At 40.2% G+C, this 11,419-nt stretch overlaps 1 protein-coding gene across 2 annotated transcripts; it reads left to right on the top strand.

Annotated features, from left to right (window-relative positions):
* The first annotated feature begins 887 nt into the window (after window positions 1-887).
* On the top strand, window positions 888-5,236 carry fstl3 (follistatin-like 3 (secreted glycoprotein)). Of its 2 annotated transcripts, XM_061737730.1 has the most exons (5): window positions 888-1,119; window positions 1,405-1,590; window positions 3,256-3,471; window positions 3,559-3,786; window positions 3,880-5,236. In XM_061737730.1, the coding sequence occupies exons 1-5, from the start codon at window positions 1,050-1,052 to the stop codon at window positions 3,930-3,932; spliced, it is 753 nt and encodes a 250-aa protein (XP_061593714.1). In that variant the 5' UTR covers window positions 888-1,049; the 3' UTR covers window positions 3,933-5,236. The 2 variants fall into 2 exon arrangements, with proteins under 2 accessions (XP_061593714.1, XP_061593713.1); XM_061737729.1 differs by having other exon boundaries at window positions 3,559-5,236.
* Window positions 5,237-11,419: the final 6,183 nt, after the last annotated feature.

Here is an 11,419-nt window from a genome sequence, read left to right as displayed (position 1 = left end):
ATATGCTACCTTCATTTAGCCTGCAATCAAACTGGAACATTAAAAAAAGGATGAGTACACACACATATTGCCATGAGGGTCTTGGGGTGAATGAGTGCAGGAGAAGAGAACACTGACACAGATGTTCAGATCCAATGATAATAAAGAGTAGCCTATGGATGGTGCTAAACAAACACGACTGTATCCTTTGTTGACAGATATTTTACGGATTCCTATTGTTCTATTTATTGAATGTTTTTTGATTTACTCTTATTCTTTGTGTCATTTTTTTCTCATTCTATTTTTTCCAAGTGAAATAGGAGCATGGTTGAAGCTATACAACCTAAATAAATAAATAAGTAGTGTAATGAAGAAAAGTGAAATCACCTTATGCATTTTAGTGATTTGGAATAATTCGGTACAGATCCCTGTCAGAAAAGCTTTACAAGTCGACCACTTTTTGCAGTCTTACACTCAAAGAATCACCTTCTAGATTCATGACAGGATCCCTTTTCACTTCCCTTCAAAAGAGCACTGCTTGAATACGACAATCTGGTGAATAAGTAAGTGAAAGAATGTTATCTATTAAATAAGGTTCATAAGGAAACACTGCTATGTTGATTAAAAAAAAGAAAAAAAAAGATGAACAATTAGGAAAATATGTTTCTGAAAAGACACAGTACCCCTTACAGGTCTTATCTATAAATTAGTCTAATGTGGTGTGAACATTTTTTGTGAGGTCATATAAGTGCCCAGCGTCTGGAGCTGGAGGGCATGGATCATTTCCCGACTCTGGAAATTGAGTCAGAGTCAAACTGTGTCCTGCCCTGGCTTATTACTGGCTGAGAGGATCGCCCATCCCAGCAGCATAATTCCATCTGGGCTAAATATTTATACAGAGGGGGAACGACATCACCAATCCACAACACATCCATTCACATGAGGAGAAGCTACTTCCACTGTTAAGTTAGAGGTGCTCGCGTTGTCTTTCCAAAGACGTTATTCTGTCTGGCAGATATTAGCTTAGACCACCTTTTGGGAAGAAGTTTCATACTAACATAGAATACACAATGAGCCTTTTGATTTTTGTTTTTGGGGTGATTCTCACTCTTTGTCAGATTGGGAGGAATCCAGCCAGCGGTAAGTGGGCTTTATTTTGTGTTTTTTTTTTAAAGTTTGACCAAAGTACATTATCCTTTTTAAAAACACCAGTGTGTGTATTTTTTTTTCATTCATACATATGCATCATGTTAAATTTACATCAGCTTTATGGTGGTCTACAGCAGAAAAAAATGCATTATTCAACTAATTATAATCACTCAAAATGACCTAAAGGACGCTTTACATGTTTCCAGATTAGAGTATATATGGCAGTTCATCTGCATTTCAAATGTCTGTCATGCATATTTATGGTGTCGTCTCCAGCTGGGATGTGCTGGCTGCAGCAGAGTCCAGACCAACGGTGCAACATGGTGCTAATGAGGGGGGTGACCAGAGAGGAGTGCTGCGCTGGGGGCCGCCTGGACACAGCGTGGACTAACACCAGCCTCCCCATGAATGAAGTCAGCCTGTTAGGCTTCCTGGGTATTGTTTCCTGTAAACCATGTAAAGGTAAGTAAATAAGCAGACAAACTTCTCAAATAAATGTTGGGTCATTACTACAAGTATTTTTTTGAATTAACACCATAGCAGACAGGGAACAGAAAAATAAACTGCTTCAAACCTACATTTAAATTCAACAGTCTCTTGCAGGGAGTTGTTGTGAGGTAAGTTACAAGAGATTCTATAATAACGCCTTAAATATTGTTTTCCAATTGAATAAAGATTTGGGTTTTAAATAGTATAGGGTCTCATTTTGAAAAACTAGCTATATGCACAAAATAACGTATCTTTCTTTTCAAAAGTTGGTAAATGTTCATTTTGACTACATCGGTTCTGAATTATGAGATTTGCACAATGAGTTCCTGATGTAGCTTTCTAACAACATGCAGACGTGGATAAAGCAGAGGCGTTCCACATGACTCCTGCTCTTCTGAGCAGCTTTCTCCCCCAGAATCTTTGCAAGGTTCATTCCGGTTCATCTGCAGATAAATTCTATTTGCTCAAGAACCACTGTGCTCGAACATCAATGTCATTTTTTTCTTTCTCCTGTTACAAAAAATAAATAAATCCGGCTATCAGCAGTTTTATGTCAACACACCCAATCTCAGCCCTGCTTCTTCTTTTTTTTTTCATTGTTGCTCTCAGACTTATCATTGAGAAACAGAGAAGTGGGTTGTATCTAGGTATAAAAATGAAATAAAAAGAAACAGCAGTCAAGGGTAACAGACAACTCAACTTTGCTGTAAACAGCTATATACAATGTTGTTAGACAAATATGGTTATTTTAATGTGCTCATCACCTTATTGCATTACATGCATAATAGCAAAAAAAAAAAAAAAATTAAAAATGCTTGCTTTCTTCCACAAACAAAATAAGAAAACAGATTCCTGCTGTCTGGAATTCCTGCTGCATGCCCACATGTCTGGGGATCACGAATGCCACATTAACAAAACTTGTAAGCAAGGATGCATACATCATTACCAGACATCAGCCTCACTTCAGACATGAACATCAGAAACACAGAAAGAGAGAGAGAGAAAACAGATCATAGAAGTCTAAAAAAAAAAAAAAAAAAAACAGTTTTGGAAAAAAAAAAAACAGGAAATTGAATGTGGTGGTTTAGACCGGATATTAGTTCCTGATTCTTTACAGAATCCTCAGGAGTCCAGACTGATCTGTCACCATCTCCACAGATGCAGAAAGGTCCTGGGATGAGATATATGTGCTGACTCTGCACCATATAAGGTTGCACTTCCTCCCGTGCTCTTGCATTATATTGGGTGTTAGGAGAGCCCGGGGCGGCCTCGTTTGTCAGCCTGCAAACTTCTCCGACAGCTATATGAACTCCATCTACCTCGCCGCCCCTCCGCCCCTCTGCAGGAGCTCAACCCACTCTGTGTGCAGCCATACACATAGATCTGTTATGAAAACACGCCAGCCTCACATTCCACCAGGCGAGACATGTCTGTGTATAACAATCAACACAGAGTTGTGATTATTGTAAATAGTGTTCCGAGTGAAAATGGTGTTATGGTTTGGGGAAACCTCAGATTTCAGGATTGTTTTACATGAAAATGCTTGTGGATCACCTGATGTGTGCGGATTTGTTGAGAAAGTAACTTTACACTGACACTGTGAAGTGCTCCAACACACATTGCCCACTGTTTTTCTAGACACGTGTGAGGGAGTCAAATGCAGTCCTGGGAAGGTTTGTAAGATGAAGATGGGAAGGCCTCAGTGCGTGTGCGCTCCAGACTGCTCTCACATTCCCAAGAAGCACGCTGTGTGCGGCAGTGATGGCAGGTCCTACAAAGATGAGTGTTCCCTGCTGATGGCCCGCTGTATGGGACACCCGGACCTGGAAGTCATGTACCAAGGGGAGTGCAAAAGTAAGCAAGATCCAGTGTGTGTTCGCTCTGACCTGAGCTTTTCTGCAAAATTCTGATACCCTAATCCCTTCTTTCTGGCTTTTGCAGAATCCTGCTCCAACGTGGTGTGTCCCGGGACTCACACGTGTGTCACGGACCAGACCGACAGCGCCCACTGTGTCATGTGCCGCACTGCACCTTGCCCAGTCCCCATGCTCTCTGAGCAGCCAATATGTGGCAACGACAACATTACTTATCTGAGCGCCTGCCACCTCCGCAGGGCCACCTGCTTCCTGGGACGCTCCATAGGAGTCCGCCACTATGGCCACTGTAACAGTAAGACGATTGACCTGCCCCAGTTTCTCTCCTTGTCTCTCATGCACAACGGTAGTTTCAGTAATCTCAGTATTGACTCGTTCTTCCTTGCAGATCCGCCAAGGAAGTCTCACAAATTTGAAGGCAGCGAGGAAAATGCAGTGTAGACAGGCCATTCCACACACAGCTCCCAGCAGGAAATGAGCTGGTTGAACAACTCTTCACAGCACTAGCTTCCCATGACGACCTCCTCAATATGACAATCACTCCCCTCTAATACCTTGTGCACCAAAAAGGACGATACATTTGATTTGAACCACCTCTGATGGAAGACGCATATAAGCATTACTGCCTCAAAAAACTATGAGTTGTTTTAGTTTGGGAAGTGGGGGCAGGTAAATGCACGCGTCTCGATGTGAGCTCTTTGGGAGATGTGTGCATATTGTAAATAGAATACTGATACTATTTATTGGTGAAAGTATCAAGCTCTATTTATGTTTTTTTTTTGTTTTTTTTTAATCCAAGTAAGAAATTCATAGATTCTTGGGAAAGCTGAAATAAAATATATATTTATTTTTTTCTTGTTTATTGTACAATAGCAGTCACTGGCATTGGCTTTTTACAACATTTTTACAGTTTTATAATCTCACTTCCTCATAAACAGTTTTCCCTCAAGTTAATGGAAAGCCATGCTCATTTGTTTTGGAGATTTAGACAACAAACACGAACAGGACAGTTGTTACAGTTCCCCTTTATCTACTTTTAGCTTCAGTTAGATTGGTGAATCAAAGCACATTGCAGCCTGAACAAACTTGCATAGGCTTGTCCAACCCCCACCACCCACCCTTAAAACTCCACACATTTTTATTCTGGACCGGGGTCCAAACTCCTGGCACCCCACCGATTGCTCAGTTTTGGTTGTGTTTGTAGAGTACCAGAAGACTGCTGGTACAACCTCAAACCCTCAACAATACCTCCTCTGTTGAACACTTGGCTTTGTTTTATACATTCATTTTTTGTAGGTCATGCAAGTCTTTTTTTTTCTAGTCTGATGCTTTTATTTGATTGTATTTTTTCAAATAACTTTTTGGATAGACAAATGTAATTAGCACCACCTGACTTAGAGGAAAATTTAATTTGTCTGGGAATGGCCTGTAATTTGGACCAATTGGATATACCTGATTATGGTGTCTTCACAATCGAATGTGTTGTTGTAAAAACCTGCACATAGCCACACAAATGTAATAAAATGTTATACAGTTAAATCTTCTAAACTCAAAGCAGATGCCTGGGTACTTTACTTAGCCCTAGTAATGTATATTGGAGCATTTTAATGATTCTTCTGTAAATACGTCTCTTGTGTACCTACCTGTGTATCTACTGTGAAATTTAAATGATAAATGTATCAACATAGTTTTGTATTTTTGTACTGCCTTTTCAAATCATCATAAAGTTTGTGATTTGCATTAAAGTGTCCTCTTGTTCTTTAAAAAAAAATGCATCTCGGCTAAACTTGTCAATTTGTTTCTGTTGTCAAGCACCTTCAACACATGCAGGACTTTGCAACTGTGAATCGACACCACACATTTTTTTATGAAATGTAAATGTTTGTAAGCTTTAGTCATCCCAATCAGTGTCAGTAAAGTGAGATCATTCTTGCACCGAAAGGTTCTGCTCGCAGTGGGGTTTGTGCTGGTGGATCTGAAGCCAGAAGCAATCCAGACTGTCAGTTTATGTGTGCAGGAATCTGATACCCTGCGCTGTCCGTGTACCGGCTGAGCAGACTCTCAAACAGGCGTCGTGCGTGAGACGGTGGAGAATGAAATTCAGGCCGGGTAGCTTTCCTCTCCCGTCTCCTCAGGGATGTCCCACTGCTCTGGATTAGACGTGGAGGGTCAGGGGGATGGAAGGCGACGGAGCTGAGGAATGATCGTTTCAAAGTGCTGACGCTTGGGCACTGACTCACTTTCCTGTGTATAGTCCCTCCCTTGTTTTTCTGCCTCAGACTCTCACTCCTCTGAATCCTGCGCTCGGCCATGCGGCAGCATCTGGTTCAAGTTTAGGGAGATGTTTATATTCCTGTCCAAGTACCCTTTTATTACACAGGGAAGAGAATTAAATGTTTTTGTTAGTTCGAACCGGGGTAAAAAACAATGTCTGGTTGCTGTTGCTTTACACATAGAAAAGAGGAAAAAAAAGCCAACTCATTTTTCAGGAATGTGTCCTCATGTATTTTAATGTGTTAGATCATATATCCTACTTAAAGACTGTATATAATATTTGATGCCATAATCATGCTGTTATGACACGTGACACATGCAGTAGCTTTTTTTGAGGACCTTTTTTGTCAATTTGATCCTAAAAAGCAATTATTTTCACATCTGCATCATCTATCAAATCTTGCGTGCTCCATGAGGTAAACTCACCAAAGCCATCTTTACGTCATAGTTTAACCTGTGAGAGTTCCACAGAAATTTGCAATGAACTTCTACTGGACGAAGGCATTTGTCATACTTTGGGGTGCGTGTGTTGAAATGGCTGCGGTGGTTGAGTGAAATAAACAAAGACAAGAAAAAAAGAGTACAAAGTGTACAATCCATCTTTGTATTGTTAAAGACAAATGTGATCCTGTTTGCCACTGTCATTATGAGTGTAATACTCTCAACAGGTACGGCCTATACATTAGAAGTGTCTCTGATATGTCTCTGCCACACCAGCGGTAGTAACATGACCACAGAGTAAATCTGAGCCATTTCAGAGCTATTTTAATTACATTCAGCGTGAGACCTCAGGAATTTTCGTCCCACTTTGCTCCTCATTTCATTTTTTTTCGTTTTTTTCTACAGTTTCTGGCAAGTCCAGAAAGATTTGTGACTCCTTTCCACAAGAGCAATGGTACATGTGGTTTTTTGTGTGTGTATTTGTGTGTGTGTTTGTATGTTTGGAGGTGTGGGTGTGATTATAAATGCTCTCCCACTGGAGCTCACCTGTGGTGAATACGGGATCAGTGACACACATTACATCACTACCTCTGGCTGAAAGGTTTACATCCCTAGAAACACATGTTGCTCTAATGTGACGCCCACGCCGTCGTTTCTGGGATGCGTCATCGTCCTGCTCTGATATGTCAAGCTTCTTTCTCAATGACGTCCACATGGTATCATTTCCTCTAACTTGCCGTGCTACTTCCAGTAAGTTAACAGCCAACATTTAGATCCGAAATGATGTTGTGATGAAACTTAGTACTTGTGGAGTGTTTTAAAGACCACCCACTCCCTGGATCGCGCCACTGGATTGTAAACAGCTCCATGGCACAGCTGAAACTAATAGATATCACATCCATCACTCCATCACAATACATTTCCCTCCAGGCGTTATTTCCCAAAGTTTGCTATGTTATGCAGCAAGCCCTTTAATTTTCCACATGTGCTCTATATTTTACTTTTGACAATAGATCATTAGATTGACACACCAGACCCCACTTCACCCTTGTAGCTCATGCTGTCACTAATTTGTCTGAGGTGATGTTGTGTAGATGTGTTGTTACAGATCTGAGGAAAGTCCATGCTTTCAAAACTTTGGGGTGGATGTCAGGAATAAAATTAATTAATTAATTAAAAAAAGCAGGGTGGCTTAGGCCACGTTTACACGTAGCCGGGTATTTACAAAAACTGATATTTTCCCCTCTCCGTTTTCAAAAATCGTTACACGGACCCGCATGAAAACGCTGTTAACGTCATGCCAGCCAATCAGAATCCTGGAAAAAACATCAACAAATGACATGTGTAACTTCCAGTTAAGGCTGATTTATGGTTCCGCGTTACACCAATGCAGAGCCTACGGCGTAGGGTACGCGGCGACGCACACCGTACACGGCGCGCATCGCTGCGTACCCTACGCCGTAGGCTCTGCGTCGATTTAACGCGGGACCATATTTCAGGCTTTACTTCCAAGACGGAACGAGAGTCTGAGAGAATTTAAAACAGGTAAAATAAAAGAAAATATTGACGGTGGCCAAACAAATTGTAAACACAGGTCGCACTCATGACGCTGCTGGTGACGTTTCTGTCGCATAATGTGACGTAAATCTCCGTTTTCCTCCGTTTTCTCCGTTTAGACGCAAACGTGAAAACTGAGTTTTTGAAAATCTCCACTTTGGCCGGAGTTTTCAGAAATGATCGTTTTTGGGGGCTTTGACCTCCGTTTTCGTGTAAACGAACGGCCAAAACGCATGAAAACGCCTCCATTTTTGCCCCGTGTAAACAGGGCCTTAGTGGTTAGCACTGTTGCCTCACAGCAAGAAGGTCCCCGGTTCGACTCCCAGGCCCGGCAGGGTCTTTCTGTGTGGAGTTTGCATGTTCTCCCCGTGCTTGCGTGGGTTTTCTCCGGGTACTCCGGTTTCCTCCCACAGTCCAAAAACATGCATACTAGGTTAATTGATGACTCTAAAATTACCCGTAGGTGTGAGTGTGAGTGTGCATGGTTGTTTGTCTGTAAATGTGGCCCTGCGATGGACTGGCGACCTGTCCAGGGTGAACCCCTGCCTCTCGCCTGAAAATAGCTGGGATAGGCTCCAGCAGACCCCCGTGACCCTAAAGGATAAAGCGGGTATAGATAATGGATGGATGGATGATTAAAAAAATGAAATTAAAAAAAAGAAAGCAGAAAAAACACTGATTCATTTGCTCAAATATACTTTGCAGTGGGACTGGCAACATTACGTTTTCACTACTTTAAGCAACAGTGGAAATTCCAGGCATGTTTACTGAAAATCTGCAGTGTTTGTTGCGACTGGATACTCAACTTCTAATGAGCAGCGATAGGAAGTTGTGCAAAATCCTAATTGTCCCCAATTATTCTCCTTGAGTCGTTTCAGTTCCTCATAATGACCCTTTGGGAGATGGCCTCCCTGTGTGGTCTGGTCCATTCACATGTAAGAAGAGGAAGCTGACAACACATGATATTTATAGAATATTGATAACTATTCTGAATATTTTCTCAGGGAAGGTGTTTGGGAACTTGTGAGTTTGGGAACATTTGCCATTTCTTTCTCTCCGCCCCTGGGACTGAAATGGTAATTGAACTCAATTTGGTTTGAGTTCACGTTGAAAAGCCGCATAATTGAAAGAAGTCAATGGAGTGTGATAACTGAGCCACGCTTAGCTCCCAAAAGTGACCCAAATAGAGTCCATTTGTGCAGTTTGAGGTTTGGCGCATTACCAGACCGTGAGGATAATTTCACATAAGCGCTTCTTGGCACTCATATCGAAACAAAACAGAAATACCTCTTTTATAAGCTTTGGCCAGATACCTGCTTGTTTATCATGGAAAACCTGTTGACTATCATGGAAAATTGTATTCATTGCATTCTTTTTGTTTTCATGTGTGACGGTATGCAATGCGCATTCAGCAGAGATAAGAGGGGGTAGAACAGTTCTGGATGAGATTGTATACGATTTTGCCCACTCATTATCAACAGCTTTTTTCAGCTGGGCAGCTGCAAGTGCTACTGACTGAAATTCAATTAAGCATTAGCTCTTATGCTAGTAGGTTGGTTAACGAAAATAAACTCAGTCGTAGTTGCTTATCCTGTAAACTGGCAGTTTTAGACTAACTGACCCGATGCATATTGTTAGGATCCCCAATCTTTCATGGCCTGGAATTTTGATTGGTATAAAACCCACAGTTTGAGATGGAGTTACATAAAGATGACCACATTCACATTGTAAATACTGTATCTACAATAAATATACCACTAACACCCTTTGTACCCATGAAAGCATAACCGCACCCAGACGGTCAGACGTATTAAGTAGAACTGCTAAAGTTGAACAAAACCCTATTTCATTTGTGTGAAAAAATAAAAAAGATGGAAGACAGCATGCACTGGAACTGCTCAAAGTGTCATGGTTCTGTACTTATTTTTCACCCTTATATATGATTTCATCAGATACTATTACCATTACTATTATTATTAGCAAGAAATGTATACACTCCATTGCTAAGCAGGTAACATTCAGCCGTAACTATGAATGAAGCCAGATGAGACCAATAAGCTCACTGGACTACATACATGTCTGAATGACATAAAGACCTAGATGATTGCATATTTCCTGCTACTGCTCAGATAAACCTGGAGCTGTTGTTTTGGACTGGAGCACTTCAGAAATAAACTGTCTTCCCTGGTGGCAAAATATGAGTGAATCAACACTCATAGAAACATTGAATCCATGTTGAAGCCATGCTGAAGCCACGGTCCGCAACAAACAGAATACGTTGACTTAACATTGATTACACATTGGCATTAGAATTGGATGATTCATTGATGGTTGATCCACCATCAATCCTTGACCTTAACCAAAAATCAACCTTTTTGACCATAATGCAACATTGATTTAACATCTTTTGTTAATTCCTCTGGGTGTTTTACTGTGAGTGATCTAGTACTACTGTGAATAATCTTAGTTATTTATGGACTGGGTTTATTCATTAGATCACATATTTAAAACAAGTTTCTAGAATTTATTCCAACTTTTTAACATTGCAAAAATACGGAAAATCCCATCTCTGAGTATAGCAGAAACATTTCTTTGTTAATTAAGGATGTCTTAAAGTAACTCTGAAGAAGGGATCATGACACATAGAAGGGATCATGACACATATGATCAAGACACACATGATTCCTTCATCAGCTTCCAATTAAATAAAAAAAAGACATTATTTTTCTTACTAGCAAAGCTCTTAAGGGCGTAACTCCTTACCATAAAGAGTTCAAGGTTCCATATTGTCCCCGCAGCGTGATTTGTGCTCAGACTGCAGGCTTACTTGTGGTTCCTAGAGTTTACAAAAGTAGAAAGGGATCCAGTCTGAGGTTATCAGGCTCCTTTCTAGAGGAACCAGCTCCCGGTTGGTTTTTGAGATACAGACACCCTTTATACCTTTAAGAATAGGCATAAAACATTACTTTTTGATCAAGCTAGGATGGTCTCAGGTCCTCTGAACCATTGATTCAATTATGCTGCTATAAGCCAAGACTGGGGAACATCCCATGATACGAGCCAAGTTCCAAAAACTTGAGGATGTAACATGGGAAGCTATGAAAAATGTACATGAAAACATTTTGCAAACCTCACTTACAAATCTCATAATTCCATATTTATAAGATATATATATATATATATATATATATATATATATATATATATATATATATATATATATATATATATATATATATATATATATATATATATATATATATATATATATATGGTCCAAATGGTCCAAATGGTCCAAAGTACAAAAACGTAGAGGGGCTACAATATTAGCCCTTGAAATGTATAACTGTTACGTTTTTTTAGCCCTTAAAACGTATAACTGTTACATTTTTCTGCCGATTCGTTTTGCGCCCAAGTCACGTGACTTTTAAGATTCTGGCCGTGATACCAACAAACACGGTGGACATTTTTCATTTTTGAGTGAAGAAAATGAATATTTTGAGTTAGTTTCTGCATAGAAATGCGTTTTGATTACATTTCTAGCAATACATATTTCACTTTCATAATATTCACTCAGTAAATGTATATAATCTCTTGCTTGCTCGTGGTTGCAAGGTTTTTTCAGATCTCGTCAGAATAATGTAAATCTGGAACGT

This window comes from Cololabis saira, chromosome 13 (assembly GCF_033807715.1).
Source record: "Cololabis saira isolate AMF1-May2022 chromosome 13, fColSai1.1, whole genome shotgun sequence".
NCBI classification, from domain to species: Eukaryota; Metazoa; Chordata; class Actinopteri; order Beloniformes; family Belonidae; genus Cololabis; species Cololabis saira.
The sequence above is the reverse complement of the archived record's forward strand: the minus strand, read 5'-3'. Positions and strand labels throughout refer to the sequence as shown.

Bases quoted from the DNA above. Each gene is read 5' to 3' on its own strand.
- fstl3 (XM_061737729.1), top strand. From the start codon at position 1,050: ATGAGCCTTTTGATTTTTGTTTTTGGGGTGATTCTCACTCTTTGTCAG. The intron at 1,591-3,255 runs GTAAGTAAATAA...CTGTTTTTCTAG, and splicing joins TTCCTGTAAACCATGTAAAG to ACACGTGTGAGGGAGTCAAA. The intron at 3,472-3,558 runs GTAAGCAAGATC...TGGCTTTTGCAG, and splicing joins GTACCAAGGGGAGTGCAAAA to AATCCTGCTCCAACGTGGTG.